The sequence below is a fragment of the Macadamia integrifolia genome, unplaced genomic scaffold (genome assembly GCF_013358625.1).
Source record: "Macadamia integrifolia cultivar HAES 741 unplaced genomic scaffold, SCU_Mint_v3 scaffold585, whole genome shotgun sequence".
Taxonomy (NCBI): domain Eukaryota; kingdom Viridiplantae; phylum Streptophyta; class Magnoliopsida; order Proteales; family Proteaceae; genus Macadamia; species Macadamia integrifolia.
The window spans coordinates 87,929-104,497 of record NW_024870493.1 but is presented as its reverse complement, the minus strand read 5'-3'; the positions used below and the strand labels follow the sequence as shown (position 1 = coordinate 104,497).

General features: G+C 38.1%; 2 protein-coding genes across 4 annotated transcripts in view; one reads left to right on the top strand and one right to left on the bottom strand.

The window, feature by feature from the left end:
• The window catches only part of LOC122069352 (H/ACA ribonucleoprotein complex subunit 3-like protein), a 3,664-nt gene extending 1,366 nt beyond the window's left edge, over nt 1-2,298 (top strand). The window contains exons 3-4 of the mRNA XM_042633344.1: nt 711-753; nt 1,884-2,298. Coding sequence (XP_042489278.1) covers nt 711-753; nt 1,884-1,981 — 141 coding nt within the window. The 3' untranslated portion in view covers nt 1,982-2,298. The remainder of the gene's footprint in view (nt 1-710; nt 754-1,883) is intronic.
• A 1,669-nt stretch (nt 2,299-3,967) lies between these two features.
• On the bottom strand, nt 3,968-16,081 carry LOC122069350 (pentatricopeptide repeat-containing protein At3g09040, mitochondrial). Of its 3 annotated transcripts, none has more exons than XM_042633342.1 (3): nt 11,598-16,081; nt 6,165-6,745; nt 3,968-4,328 (listed from the first exon to the last, which is right to left on the bottom strand). In XM_042633342.1, exon 1 carries the CDS (start codon nt 15,851-15,853, stop codon nt 12,758-12,760), a length of 3,096 nt encoding a protein of 1,031 aa, XP_042489276.1. In that variant the 5' UTR covers nt 15,854-16,081; the 3' UTR covers nt 3,968-4,328; nt 6,165-6,745; nt 11,598-12,757. The 3 variants fall into 3 exon arrangements, with proteins under 3 accessions (XP_042489276.1, XP_042489277.1, XP_042489275.1); XM_042633343.1 differs by lacking the exon at nt 3,968-4,328 and adding an exon at nt 4,383-4,584; XM_042633341.1 differs by lacking the exon at nt 3,968-4,328 and having other exon boundaries at nt 6,046-6,745.
• Between the last annotated feature and the right edge of the window lie 488 nt (nt 16,082-16,569).

Sequence of the window (16,569 nt, the reverse complement as noted above, 5' to 3'; positions counted from 1 at the left end):
ATACAAACACTTAGTACCTTTTTTTTTTTTTGCATTAGGTTTTAGGTGTATTGTAGCGTACCCATTTGTAGGTTTTTTTTTTTTATTTTTTATTTTTTTTATCACAGATAAACTCTATATATGATATAAACTTGAGCTGGCAATCTACTCTGAACACTCATGCTTTGAACCTCTACAACCTATGATTATTGACTAGGTAAAAAAAAAACTTAATGAGGACAAATCCAGAAAGCGGGTCTCAACTTTCACTTCATGGAGCCAACAAAGTCATTTTTGAAAGATGCCTCTTTAGTGCCATGCCTCTTGTGCATGGCACCTTGATTAAGACACTTTTTTTTTTTCTTTTTTGAGATGGCATTCCGATGTTTCTTTGACTAAATCCTCTAGAAAATAAAGTTGTCAAGGACCATGATCCATTGATATTACTCGTTGCAAGCTGAATCACATTAATGTTTTTCTGACTTAGTTTCTGTATCTGTACTTTAACACCAACTTATGCATCCAGAACCCCTTGGAGGGAGTGTGGTTAAATTGTTTGCTTTGTTTTTACTTAATCCAATAGATTAAATCACTTAAGAGCATGGACATCACAGTTCCAGGCACATTTTTTTGGGTTCTGTATTTCAGTAATGTTATAAACGTGTAAATTATGTGTCTTAATTTTTCTTTTTTACTTGGTACTGACCTTCATTTATTTTCCTGCTCCACAGAAAGAATCACCACTTGAGCTGGCAACACAATCTGCTCATCCAGGTGAGATATTTATTTTATGATGGATTTCATACCATTCATATAGCATGATTTAATGAACTTCCATGAGATGTTAAAACAAAACTGAAAACTTCACTGTTCATATTCTCTTCTTGTATCAGTCAATCCTTTGCATGGATTGTCTGAAAAAGAATGATCCAGAACAGTTTGCAGCTTTCCCATCCTATGATACTGTTCCTTTTATGCATTAAAAGATAAAAAGATGAGCATTGCATTTTTTCCCTGTTATTTATTTGGAAGCCAACCTACCCCATTAACAATGACTAAACAGAAGGGGTGGAATTAGCACAACTGCCACATCCTGTGTAAGAGGCACCTGAAAAATTACGGGGAGTTCAGCCCCAGCCTCCAGTACTCTTCTTAAATTTATTCCAAAATTATTTTTTCCATGTGACAAAAGTGAAGCATTTTCTCCCATTCCTCACCCTCCAAAACAAATTTTTAATGTAATTGTCAACTTCTAGATGGGTGAAAATGCAGAGGGGCAAGCTGTAAATTGAGTTCGGCCCAAAATCTAACATGTCAAATTAGAGTGTCCTCTGTCTGTTCCAGTGTCTTTGATTTGGTTACAGTAGCCTTCAATGTGGCTGGAATTAGCCTCCCATCCTGCCAAACCCTATCAAATGGCAGTCTTGAAACTTTTGGCACTTCGAGAATACCATTTTGTGCTACCTTCTATCAACCCACACTTTCCTTGTTAAACAACTGGAACTTCAACTATATTTGATATCTTGTGAAACATTGCGTTTAGTGTTTCTGCATGAACATTTTCGTAACTCTGTCATTTTAAAACTTATGATCAATCAAGATTTGATGTAAACAACAAATGATGTACCATGGCAATTGATGATTATCCAAATTCCTGAGTGGTTTTGGATTTCTTTTATGAAAAGAACTCAAAAGGTGGCATATGATTTCCCACGTTGTTCTTAAATGAGGTTATCAACTTTGAAATTTTGATATTTTAAAATTTAAATGAATAATTGATTTATCAAGCCATTAATGAATTGGGTAAATCATTAAATATATGCTCATTTCGTTAAAGAGTGACGAGGACAAATATGGATAGTTTCTTCCATTTATTATTTAATTATCTATTTTATCAATTTCAGCTCGCTTCTCACCTGATGACAAGTTCTCAAGGCAAAGAGTTCTTTTGAAGAAGCGTTTTGGATTGCTGCCAACCCAGAAGCCACCACCAAAATACTGAATATATTCCATGCTTTCATCTGTTCTTGGCATCCCCCAATTTGAAGTACCCCAAATTTCAGAATTTCACTATCAGCAGTAGAAGTGTTTTTGTTCATTTCATAGCTTTGTGACTTTAATGCAGAAAACCCTGTAGTGTGTAATGAAGGATATAATAGGTATTTAGATGGAACAATGGTTGACTGGATGCATTGATGAGGCTACTGATTGAAGAACTGTAAGCTCATATGAGTGGTATTTAGATGGAGACTGATAATTGACTAGGCACCTGAATGAGATTTCTTATTTAAGAATTTTAGCTTGATCACTAGCTTCTCATAAGTTTGCTTTTGCAATGGGCATTACAATACTTTATGCTGTGTTTGGTTGCTTTACCTTTATTTTATCCTAAGCCATCCTTAGCTGAAGTGGCACTTCTAGGCTTATAGCAATGTGACCTCTCACCTCTACGAAGTAAATGAAAAGCACTCACATTCTCACCAAAAGAGGGTGGAGGGGGGAGGTGGCAGAGATCAGGGGATGGAGTCTAGGGGGCGAGGCATGGCTGGGTAATTGCAGGGGTGGGGATAGTAGCAGGTACAGTGGTGTAGATTTGCTTGGTTAATTTAACTAATGTTATTTTGGTTTTGGTACCCCCCATACATATATGTGAAAACATGAGATACCATGGCCATGATTTCTTGAAATGTTTGGTACCCCATCTGTAATTTAACCTTCAAAGAATGAAGTGTGATATAGTTATTGGTAGTATTCTAAATAATTGTCTCTTTGTGCAATTGTCAAAATGTATGATACATATATAAGAAAGATATGGTTGCACATCTCCTTATTCATTACCATGAGGAGCAAGGCAAGACAGAAACATAATTCTATTCATGTGTTGTATGTAATTCATTTCTCCAACCACAACATGGTGTAAGCCAAAGCTTTATGTCAAAGCTGTTATCTTCCCACCTCAACAACAGAATGAGAAAGATCTACTATGTCTATTCCTAGTAAAGGAGGAAAGACCTGGTGAGAGGGAATAATCACACACACACACACATCAACTTTGGGACCTTGAATATCTTCATATTCCAGTTGGGCTTCTCCATCTAATAGTTTAAAATTTTGAGTTTTTGAGTTGGTTGATTCAACACCTGGAACAAAACAAGGAAGGTTTTCCTTGAATATCATTGAAGCTATGTCTAAGTTGCTGGGGAAATAAAGGGAAAGGAAAAGGGGTCAAATTAAATCATTATTGAATGAAATTTTTTATCATTATTACTTAATATGATTGTGTAAGCAACTCCAAGTCTCCAACACATTTTAAATAGGTTTATTAAATTTTACTTTAATTGGTACCTAAATTAAATTTGATTTGAACAGAAAAATAAAGATAACATTTGAAAAAATGTAAGGGTGAAGGATCGCTGATAGACTATATACAGCTTGCACCCTCTCACAGGAAAGGTAAAATGGCCGCGCCACCCACATGATCGATGCCCTAGCCCCTAGTCTCATTGGCTGCCGTGCTGGTGCAGGATGCACGTAGCCAGGCAGCAATCTTTTTCTCAAAATATAACTACCAAATATAGTAATAGTTTGAGTAGATTACACAATCATGCTAACAATTATTATTTTTATTTTAAAATCAATTTCACTTTCTTTCCCTTCTTTTTACTTGCGACTGGATGGAGCCTGAAAGTATTCTTTACAAAGCGTAAATTTGATTTGGATTATACATGCTTTTTCTTACTTTGAACCTCCATGAAATTGATACTACGGAAGAATTCGATGCGATATTCCACATGGTCCCCCAGATGAAGGTTTAAAGTATTGGAAGGGTGATTTTAAGGGATGTATTGTATTGTATTGCATCAGAGAGATACAAGATATGCTAAAGATACATATGTAAATGGCTTCAACCAAAATAACAAAATAACAAAATAAATAAATAAATAAATAAATAAATAAATGTAAATGGTCAAGAAACGAACACAAACGATTAGTTCATAACAAATTCATAATTTCAGCAGTGGAAAGATACATATCTTTACAAATAATAATCTGTTTTACCATGATTCAAGCTGAAAAGTAGAAAGGGGTGAAAATGAGATCTAAATTTATGAGAAGCATACACAGTCACGTTAAACTAGGAAATGATCTGCTCTGCTAGTTCAAATTCATTAAGGATATTTTTCCATTCTTTCCAAGTATTCAGTTAGATTCTTGCAACAGTGTGGATTAGGTGCATACAATGTGTAATCAAGCAATTATACCAATATGTAAATTGGCAGGCTTTTTTGGTGTCCACAACAAATGAATTTTCCCTCCACATCCCTTGAAGCAATGAAAGATGTATTATCCTGCAAATAGGCAAATAATTCTGAATATTAGCTTCATTAGTGGGCAAGCCTGTGGTGCAATTAGGTGTGCAATGGCCGGGTTGGGCCAGACTTCTTAAAACCCTAATCCAACCCTGAATCTCCTTAATTGGGCCCAAACCCACCTTGACCCTAACTCAGGGCCACAAAACTTCAACCCATGCCAAACCCTTACAGGCCTTGATTGGTCTTGATTTTTCAGGGTTGGGCCCGGATGACCCTGACCCTGACCTTGACCCTACAAAATATAAAATATATTCATAATAAAGGGGAGATAAAAAAACACAAAGTCACAAATTACTTATCATGATGAGAACATCCTAAAGCAAACATTCAAACAATATAAATAAGTCCAACTATTATGGTAAACAAAGAGGAGATCATCCTAAGAAATCAAATAATCCAAAAAATTTCAATTATTTGTCACGATAAACAAAGAGATCATCTTAATAAAGCAAACAATTTGAAGATCTCAAAACCCTTGTCATGTTAAACAAATAGGAGAACATCCTAAGAAAACAAAAAAATCCAAAGTCAACATCAAGGGTAAAAACCAGGGCCTGGTAAAGCCAAAACTAAGGCCTAAACTTAGAGTAAAAAAATCAGGGCTGGGTTCAAGGTGGGCTGGGCAGGCCAAAGACATCAACCCTTACCTGCCCTGACCCTGACTCAGGATTAAAAATTTCAGGGTCGGGCTAGCCCTCAAGGCCAAAATTTTCAGGTCGGTACTTGTTCAGGATTAGGGCGGGCCAAAGGCGAGTTCGGGCTGTCAGGGCCAAACTTGCACCCCTAGGTGCAATAGTTAAGTTGCACTATCGCAATATATTGGCACACGTTCAAAACTTGGAGACAATCTCTCCTATGAAGCAGGGGGTAAGGTTGTGTACATTTGCGTCACCCAAACCCTGCAGTAGTGGGAGCCTCGTGCATTGAGTTGCTCTTTCTAGCTTCATTAGTCATAGATCTTGCAAAAGAAGAAGTGCATATTCTGATAGTTTTGTCAAAAATAATGCAGAATATAAAAGAATCTAAAAGGTCCCTCTTCTTTAGCTTATCGATGTATAGTTCAATTAGACTAATTTGTTTGTCATTGTATTTAATTAGAGAACTCCATTCTCTCTCTCTCTCTTTGTGAGTTTCTAATTCTAAACTATAGATCCCAAGATCCCAAACTTTGATTGATTGCGAATTTCCATCAACAAACTAAAACATAACCCCCTGTGTAGGGTTACTGCAACCTCCATTATGTAGTTATCTAACTTAAGTTCTTCTGCATATGACATGTCTCAACAATAGAGGCCAGCTTAGGAAACCCTAATCCTCTTGATTTTTATGCTTGGAGACTTGTATTTGGAGCAGGAAGGGTAAAATATTCATCCTTACATTGGTACTACAAATAATTTTCTTAACAAAAATCAACCTATATTTTCACAGGACATCTAACTTTGTATCCTTAAAATTGAGCTGTATTACAAAATAACAGTGAAAAAGGTTATAGTAAATAACTGGACTTCAAACAGCATTCAAGTAGGTAACTAACAAATCCAAATATAAGCTTTGAACATTGTATTATAATGATTTTTAGGACATGGATTAATCCTAGCAGAGTTCTGGCTACAAGAATTCAAGAACCTACAAGATCATGAAACAGAGTCACTCGACTTAAAAAAAAAAAAAAAAAAAAAAATCCATAACAGAATTGGGCAATTATTTTTCTAATAGATATGTAAACCTTAAAAATTTAATTATCCATGCTAAAATATAAAAAACACAGGTAAAACTCAGAGACCATGACATGGAAGATTATGGGGTACTCACGGTCAGAGTAAGGTGTAATGCAAGTTTCCATTAGCACACCCTTATCATCAGATATGCAGAGAGGAGGTTGGGTACCAGGCTCCCTTTCCATGTAACAGTAATTTTTCAGTGGTTTAATCCAAATGACAGTCTGGTTTCTCTTGGTTGCAATTTTCCAACCCATGCGTTCCACAAGGGCACGCATCTCACCCTATATTCTTAGACCTTCTTCATCCTGTGCATATGCTTCTGGAGATGAGTATGCAGAATAGCCTCCTGGTTTGAGCAACCTATCTAGCTTTAGCAGAAGGATCCCATCTCATTGAAGCCAATCAATCCTACAGCGAGAACGGTGAGCAAGTTTGAAGGATCTACTTGGAAAAGGAAGCCTCTTTGTCTCTTAAGACACCAAGGTATGCAGAAACTCCCCTCTCCAGAGAAAACTGGATCTGGTTTTGATGCACGTCATTGGGTGCCAAAGACATTTCTATGATATCAGATGAAAGAAGATATGCTCCAAAACTTGCAGCTCCACAGCCCACATTGAGCACTGTGCGGATCTTTCCCTCATTGTTCAAATTATTGTTTGAAAAGTTGAGCATCTGGAGAGACAAACCAGAAGTAAAATGATTACTACACTTGTGCAGTCCAAGACACTTTTAAGTTAAAATATATCACAATAATAATATTAAAAAAAGATATCCCAAAAATGGTAATCAAATAAGTACAAAATAAAATGCTGTTGAAAGGACAAATATATTTCATGAAATTAGTTCATGACAAATTCATAATTTCAGCAGTGGTTGAGAACAGCAATTTACAAAATACCATATGGCTAAACAGCCATGCAATTGAACTAAAGAAAGAAAGAATTTCTTTCTTTTCCTTGACTAAAAAGAAAAAAACAACAACAACAACAACCATAACCTTATCCCAACTTAATGGGGTCGGCTATATGGATCTGATATGATCTAAGACAGTAGTAGACATAAGAATAAAAAGAATTACAAAAGGAAGTAAAAGAAGGTAACAAAAGAAATCAAAGCAGCATCACTGGAACATTCGCTACAAGAGGTCAGCTTGGTCCTTGTCCTCCATATACTCTATCCATAGTCGTACTAGAAACGAGCTCTACCATATGCATATCTCTTCTTACCACTTCATCAATATTCATTTTAGGCCTGCCCATCCTTCTGGCTCCATGTAATTGAATCTGGTTGCTCTTCCTTATTGGGGCATCCATGGGTCTCCGTTGGACATGGCCATACCACCTCAACTGGCTCTCGTGGAGCTTGTCCTGGATTGGTGCAACCCCCAACACATTTCTAATAGAATCATTCCTTACTTTGTCTCTCCTTGTCTTGTTGCACATCCCTCTCAACATCCTCATCTCCGCCACACCTAGTTTATTCAAATTACTCTTCTTGACTGCTCAACCGCCGCCCCATACATCATAGCTGGTCGTATTACTACCCAGTAGACCCTTGAGTTTTAATTGGCATGCATTTGTCACATAGCACTCCCGATGCACTTCTCCACTTCATCCATCCCAACCTACTTTTATCTTTTATAGGGCCTTTTTAACTTTAGTATCGCCAAGTTGCTGTAGTTGTCCATGAGGTGTGTTGGCTTGATGTCTATCCCCACTTTGGGGTCCATCCAATCAGTCAAGGTATCTCCATTTAGTAGATTGCAAAAATAATCATCCCATCTCTTCATAATGTCCTCATCTTGTACTAGTATTCTCCCATCTTCGTTTTTAATGAATCTAACATGGTCCACATCTCTGCTCATCCTTTCTCTTATTTTGGCTATAATCTATATATCACTTTTTCTCCTTCTCTTGTAGTAAGGTTTTCATACAGGTTATCATAAATCTTTGCCTTTACTTTCCCCATAGTCTTCCTAGCTTATTTCTTTTCCTTGACTCATAATACAATTAAAAATAAACTATCTTACATTTGAAACGGAAGCAATATATTTGTTAGCTCCATAATGAAAATGAGTGACACCTCCAGGAAAGACAATCTTTTCACCTTTGGCAACCATCCAGTTCTGGTTAGACTTCTCGTGCGCAAGATGCGTATGAGGAATGTTTTCTTTCCATCCTTCATCTCTGCTTCTTAGTCACGTAATTGGGATATAAAATAGTCAGCCATGACAAATAAATTCACATTCTATGCAACAATAACAAACTCAGTCTCATTCCCAAGGTTTAAGATCTCGATCTCGCTCTTGCCCCCCATCTCACTGATCCAAAAAAGAGAGATCTCGCCGAGATCATGAATTTTTTCCCCGTCAACTTGGTGGTTGGTCTTGGTGGCCATATGGTCTTTGTAGCCCTTGAAACTTGGTATTTACCCTATTTTAGGCCTTCTCAACACAATGGAAAAAACAATTTTTTTTTTTATATTAAACCTAAAATGGTACTTTGACGTCATATCTTATGTAAGTAGTCTCCGAGTCTTTGGACCCTAGGCCGTATGCTCTATTGTGGCACATTCCACAATCAACACACATAATCATAGGAATTTAAAAGACATCATAGATAATTACTTAATTGTTTAACAATTAACATTAGGGATTGATGAGTCACATTCACATACCTTGAAAATTGAAGTAACTCCAAATGTGGATGATGAGGTAATATTCTCCAATCTTTAAGCTTCAATGAGTGTAGGAGTGGAGATCCTCAAGAAAAAGCTCAAAAATCCTTGCTCCTTAGTGTTTTTTTCTTCAAAATAGTAGAGAGAGAGAGAGAGAGGCGATATATAGGTGAGATCTCGAGATCACAATCGAGTTTTTGTACAATTATAATTCACCATACATCTCGTCTCGCCTTTTTGAAAAAGAGAGATATTAGCGATCTCAGCGAGAACTTAAACCATGCTTATCCCAACTAAATGGAGTTGGCTATATGGATCCGAGCAAAAACAAAAAGGAGAAATGGAAGTAATAAAAGAGAGTAAAAAGATAGTAAAAGGAAAGAAGCCCAGCGCCAGCAAGACAGGATAATCTTAACTAACTAGGGTTGGCAACATGGATCCTTGCCCTCCAATCGGCTCTATTTGAGGTCATACTTGGGACAAGACCTAGGCACTGCATGTCATTCCTCACAACTATGGTCAATTTAGGCCTTCCATAACTCCTTTAGCTCCTTCAATCAAGAATCAGATGAATTGACATTTTATGCATTTCACAGAAAAAATGAACACACAAGGGGTGAAACTGTCTTCAGTTTTATTTCTTGTGTAACTCAGATTTTTGAATGATCTTACATTACGCTAGAGTATGATTCAACCTTGTAGCCTGGTGGAGGAATAAAGCAATTGTAGCACCTTTCAGGTGGAGGGCAATGTCTTTCATAGTGCTCCACCAAAGGCAAATCCAGCTTCAGTCTCATTTGGTATATAAGGTTTCTGTCTAGGCAGGGAATTATCTCTGAATGTCGATCATCACAAACCTTCAAGGCAGAAATTTAAGTATGGAATATTGCTAAGGCTACAACTCAAATAAAACCTGAAAAGCTATTACATCAAGTTGTAGGTGGCAATTGGAGAGGAGAACTAAATGCTAGTATAGGTTAAAAAGAAAAAGATAAATAGGGGGAGGGTGGATCTTAGAGGGAATTTGGCACTATGTCATCCTCCCCGTCTCCAAGCCCAAACTTGGAGGAAGATTTCTCTTGCTTGTTTCCAAGATCAGCGTTTTTATCACAACCCAGATAAGATAACCCCAATTTTATCAAGGATCAACTTCCCTATTCCAGAGCCGATGCCCCATGATGCATTCGGGTACCAAAAAGTGATCCATAATAAACAAAGATACAAGCAAGAAAGATTGACACACAACACAAGGCAGTGATCAATCACTTCTTTTGCATTCCATCAGTTTTTCCCCTCATATTTGATTGGTGATGAGACCATAAAACAAAGTGGTTGTTATAGTTCCACTAGGATCAAAAGATCACAAAGAGAGAACTGTGTGCTGCACCGTGCCAATGACTAACACTAGAGACTTTCAATATCCAAGCTAAATCCAGTGTTCCCTAGTAGTGCTTCAATTATACCTAAAATCTTGAATTTTTCAACGTATAAGATTGGATTATTTGCAGTCATCAGTGAGCCAGGCAAGAAACGTCAGCTTGAAGCACAACATTGCAAAAGCCCAACACAGTAGCTATCAGCAAAATCCACAAGTCCTAGTCAAGACAGGGCATTCCATTACCAGAATCTAAAGTCGGAACAAGGATTCCTACAGAATGAAATTAAGGACTGTTTTACAGTTCATATGACATTTCTTGTCATACCTAGGAAATCAGAACCTCAATTCCAAAAACAAAGGTTGGGGATGGGAGGGGAAATTCAGTTTAGTTGACCATGATGAATAAGACTTACAGGCCTTGGAACTGAATTAAGCAAGATGAAGGTTGACAAATATGTTAAACATGACATGGAGAAGTGTTAAGTTTGTCTCGAATTTTTGACCCGTTTTAAAGATTGACCCGCTCCGACATATTTTGGTGGTGACCCGAATGAGAAGTTTTCTGAGATCTGTGTGCGGGGGCTACGGTATGGTTTGACCGGATCGACTGCGACCTGATGAGTCGACCCGCGACTTGAAGCATATAATGTACTATTGTCTTGTTGAGAAAATCGTTGTATTTTGGGGGTTTTATAGAGCTAGGGTTTCAGGGTGAGTTTTCTCGCTGCTGCTTGGGTGTAATCTCTCTTTTGCATAGTGAAACATCTTTTTCTTTGCCCGAGGACGTAGCACATCACCATGGTGTGTGAACCTCGTTAAATCTTTGTGTTGTGCGGATCTTTTGTTTATTTATTTTCGTATTTCTTGGTGTTTGATCTAACAAGAAGAAATCACAATGGAAACAAACCAAGTAGCCAATACATTACAGAAAACATTGAAGAAATTCAAATAAAAAAGTAGTATAGAAGCTATAAATATGAATAACTACACTGATTGCAAATAAAGCCTTCTTAGGCAAGGCCGTGCTATCTATCCATTTGGAATCCATGATCCCAGTCAGACATGACCCATCTGAGGTGCATGATAATTAGCAGAAACCAAGCACTGGTGTATTCTGAGATCTGACATCCACCCACAAGCAAAAAAGTGGCTCACCAAAGCAGCGAAATACAGTGATGAAAATGACTGAACAGAAATCTGTGTCCACAATTTCCCACCCTCCCACCCGAAAAAAAAAAAAAAAGACTAAGGAAATCATATAGCTCCTTAAATAACTCAATAAGCTAGAACTTGTAGATCTGGAATAAACCACAGAAGAAGGAAAAAAGGAAAAACCTACTTCTGTCAATAAACACAAGGATCAAACTTTCCAAACTCAAGTGCAAGACGAATTCAGAGATCCAACAAGACAATGTAAAAGTCCTGAATCACCTAATATGAAGGCTAAAAATAATAATAATAACAATGTACCTTTTTGCAGATTTGAGACGATGACAATGCAACTTGCAGTGAACCTTCTCTGAGCTCCACTAGCTGGAGAATATCCGAAGTCATATTTATCGCAGGAGACCGGTTGGTCAAAGTGCTTTTCATAGTGTTGAACCCATCTTTGTATCCGCACCCTGGTCCCTCGTAGTTATATAATGTATCCACATGAGAGAGTACTTCTTTCAGAACATAATATTGCTATTGGTAAATGCTGTTTCCCAGAATCATTGGAATATGTCTCCAGGTTTTACTCTCTCTAGGATGCTCCTTTTACCCATCCTCCTCAGGCAGAAGTAGCTAGACTTCCATTTTCACTCATTGTAAAATGTGAGCAACAAGATCATCCTTCTTATAAGTATTGAAAAACAGTAGGAATATCGTCCCCTTGGACCAGGAATGCAAAAACCATAGGATTCTACATAAAAGCAGGGTGAGTTCATATGCCCTTGGCCCACTGCCTCTGCAGAATCTTCTGAAGAACTAAAGTCCACTTTCACAAGAATGTGAAGCCTGGTTATTTAACTTCCTTGAAGAATCAACAAATGCTTCATTACTCTTCTGGCCCAAAAATTTCAGCACTATAATCTTGTGACCATGCATTACAACCACAAGGATTTTTTTTTATTAAACATTTGAAATTTGAAGCTTGCTAATGTCCAAAACTATAGACAAATAGAAAATGGACGGCCATTTACGAGCACCAAAGAAGAAAGAGTCTAGGGGCCACCGCTTGTGAGATGGTAAAGCTCAGACTACCAGTTTGAATATGCAGATTCATGTATGAGTGAGGCCATGTTGTGCAAAAAAGTGCTAGGTTCAAGACCAAAACCAATCGACCCCTCCCCTGGCCTTGCAAAAGTAGGAATTGTCTATCTGGTTACGGTCCCTTTTTTAATAATGAAAGAATTTAGTGGTCCCACTGATGCAACTTCGAATATTCAAATACATCAGTCTCCCTGAGTTAAGAGAGTGCTTTTCACCTCTTGAACCATTAATTGTCTTCCAGTCAGCTGTTCATGTAAGTAGCTTCTATCCTTAACATGTAAACTAATTCTACTCATAGCTGACTTAATGGAATGGTTATATGGTGTTAGCCCAATCAGAAGTATGCAAACAAGGGCAACAGAAGAGAAGGGTCTCTCTCATTCTTCATCATGCAAAACGGAATGTGCAGACACAATATAACCTTCTTCTTTCATCAGTGCTGTCAAATCCTTCAGAACTGCATATATTTCACTGGCATTAGGATGAAACTTATCTGCTGCAGAAAACATACTTGTTTTCTTTCCCACGGCAATCCAGCTACATCCAGGCATTTTCTTAACACTTCTTTCTTTCATTGCCTTCCTTACTGTGTTGACTCCATTCCAGTTACCAGCTGCAGCATATATATTAGAAAGTAGAACATAGGGTGAGGAGTTTTGAGGTTCTAGCTCAATGAGTTTCTCAGCTGCCCACTGCCCTCGTTCATAATCCCCATGTTGTCTACAAGAAGCAAGAAATGTGGCCCAAATCTCAGCACTGGGTTCAAATGGTAGTTTTTTAATAAACTCATCTGCTTCTTTAAGATGGCCACTACGACCAAGAAGATCAATCATGCAAGCATAGTGATCGACTCTTGGCTGAATCCCATAATTATTCATCATGATGTCAAATAATTCACAACCTTCAGATATTAGACCTGCATGGCTACATGCAGTTAAAACACCGAGAAATGTTACATCATCAGGCTTTACAAGTGCATGCTTCATCAGGTCAAATATTTTGAGCGCATCATCTGCATATCCATTCTTTGCAAATCCAACAATCATTGAGTTCCAAGAAATAACATCTTGTTTAGAGTCCATTTCCTCAAAACTCTGTACAGAACTTTTCATGTCCCCACATTTGGCATACATGTCTACAAGAGCGCTGCCCATGCACTCATCTGAGTTGAAGCCACTCCGGATGATAAGAGAATGTACCTCTCTGCCATCTTTCAAGGCAGCTGAGCAAGCACAAGCACTAAGCACGCTAGCAAAAGTGGCTTCATCAGCAACAACATTGCAGCTATGCATTTCCCGGAAGAACCACAATGCCTCCTCACTGTAACCATCCTGGGCATATCCTGAAATAATAGCGGTCCACAATACTGTGCTCTTGGGATCTGGAAACTCGGAAAAAATCTTGTTTGCATCTTCACTGTTTTGGGATTTCAGGTACATGCCTAAAAGTGCAATCCCCAGGAAGTCATCGTCCTGCAAGAACCCAGACTTAATTGTGTAACAGTGCACTTGCCTTCCCATGTCCACTCTAGATGGCCCACTACATACTGGCAAAATGCTTGTAAATGTGAATTTGGATGGTTTCAGTCCTGCTGCCTGCATTTCTTGAAAATAATTCACTGCTTCCTCCATATCATTGTTTTGAGCATACCCTGCAATTAGAGCATTCCTGGAGACGACACCCTGCTCTGGCATCCTAGCAAGAACCACATTCGCAGCCTGCATATCCCCACACTTCGCATACATGTCAACAAGGGAACTCCCAGCATAGAGATTCAAGTCAAGACCATATTTGACAGCAAAACAATGGAATTGCTTGCCTAGCTCAAGAGCTTGAATGTTTGCACAAGCGCTGAGTATGCTAGCTAAGGACACTTCATCAGGTGCAATGCCATCCAAGATCATTTTTTGAAACATTATGAAAGCCTCATCCTCATATTCTTCATGAACATACCCAACAATGATTGCATTCCAGGAAACATTATCCCTATCATGGATAAGCTCAAATTGCTGTCTTGCATCTTTTAGATCCCCAGACTTAGCATACATGTCCACCATGGCATTTTCCACAAATAGACTTGATTCAAAGTTGCTCTTGATTAAAAAAGAATGCAGTTGTCTACCCATCTCTAAATTTTCCAGGCAAGCACATGCACTGAGAAGACTGGTGTAGGTAAATTCATCCAGCTGGAGACCACAATCCCTCATATCAGAGAACAAATCAAAGACTTGACATGGGTACCCATTGTTTGCGTAACCTCCAAGCATTGCATTCCACAAGACAATGTTTCTCTCAATGACTGAGTCAAAGACTTTCCTTGCATCTTCCATAGTTTGACACTTGGCATACATATTGATTAAAGCACTTCCAACAAAAACATTAGAATCCAATCCGAGTCTGATTGCCTCAGAATGAACCTGCAGTCCCTGATCAAGAGCGGCTAGGCTGGCAATGGCACTCAAAACACTTCCTAATGTCGACCTTGTGAATTTTACACCAGAAGCTCGCATATCATGGAAGAAATTAATTGCTTCAACACTGTAACCACTCTGAGCATGTCCTGAGATCATCACATTCCATGCTACAACATTTGGGTTGGGCATTTGAGCAAATACACGGCATGCATCATCGAGCCTGCGAAGACCAACATATGCAGTGATAATAGTTCCAAATGCAACCTGATCTGGTTCATGGCCCAAGTCCTGCACTTCCTTAAACAACTTGAGAGCTTCCTCAGGCATGCCAGTTCTAACATAACCAGCAATCATTGCCGTCCAAGAAACTGTATCAGGGTCTACAGCTCTATCAAATATTTTTCGAGCATCAGTCACATAGTCAGATTTAGCATACATATCAATCAAAGAACCTTCACAGAAAGAATTAAACTCGAATCCCATCTTAATAATATTGCAATGAACTTGCCTACCAGGACCAACAGCCATTAGTCTTCCACAAGCAGAAAGGACGATAGCAAACGTGAATTGATTTGGTGGTGTGCAGGAATTCCACATTGACCCAAAAGCCAAAATGATATCTTCCAGCTTTCCACACCTTGAGTACAGAGATAAGATTGAATTCCAAGCCAACCCATCTCTCCTATCGAGCCGATCAAACAACTTTTGGGCAAAATCCACATTCCCACACTTGGAATACAAATCGACAATTACGTTTCCCAACTTCCCGCTCAATCCAAGCCCAACTTTCACTATCTGGGCATGTAAAACTTTACTATTTTTGTATGATTTTTGTTTTTGTTGAGGCATTTGGTCGAGCAAACGATGGGATTGAATCAATTTGCATTCTTGCAAGCATGCTTTGATGAGACGAGTGTATAAGTTACTCTCTGGAATAAATCCGAGCTGAATATTCTGATCTAGTTGCTCGTTCGGCTGCGAAATATTAGAGAATTTTACTCGGAAAATGGAGGGTGACTTCAATATATGAAAGTTTCTGACATTGGTTACGTGACGCATCGAGTCAGATGCTCAGAGCTGATCTCGACGCTTCTTAGTCCGAGCAAGGGACCGAGTTGTGCTACTCACTTTATTTTGCCATTTGACCGTTACGTGTGATTTGCAGAGTGTTGGCGCCACTAAGTTTCTCTTCAAAATGCAAACTTAAGAGGGTGTGGGATGTTTTCACACGCCTCACACATTCTTGGTTGTGGGACAACACTGAATCTCTCTCTCTCTCATCATCTCAGATTCTGCCTTATTGATGAAACCGTTGCCAAAAATAAAAGGAAAAAGACAATTAATATTTAAGGGTGACAATTGGTTCGATTTCCGTTATTAGGTTTGATTTTGGTTCGGTTTAAAATACAAAATATAAAAATAAAAACTGAACCAAATTGAGAGTATGAATACATTTTAAAAATCCAATTGACCTCGATTTGATTTGATTTGGTTTCGATTTTTATTCTATTTAGGTCCTATCACCCACAAAAGGCATTTCATCAATAACTAATATAGAATATAGCTTCCAACGACTAATACCGATTGATTTAAATATAATGCAGAAAAAAAGAGAAAGCTCTAGCATTCTGTTTCAAGAAAAATCAAAGAAATTATAGTTCTGAGGTAACAATGTATATTTAATTACTTGGATTCATACGGATGAATATTCGGCAAATGTCATAATTTACTTGTGACTTAATGATGATTTTATGCCTTTATCTTTGAAAACTCCA

Bases quoted from the DNA above. Each gene is read 5' to 3' on its own strand.
- LOC122069350 (XM_042633342.1), bottom strand. From the start codon at position 15,853: ATGCGTCACGTAACCAATGTCAGAAACTTTCATATATTGAAGTCACCC.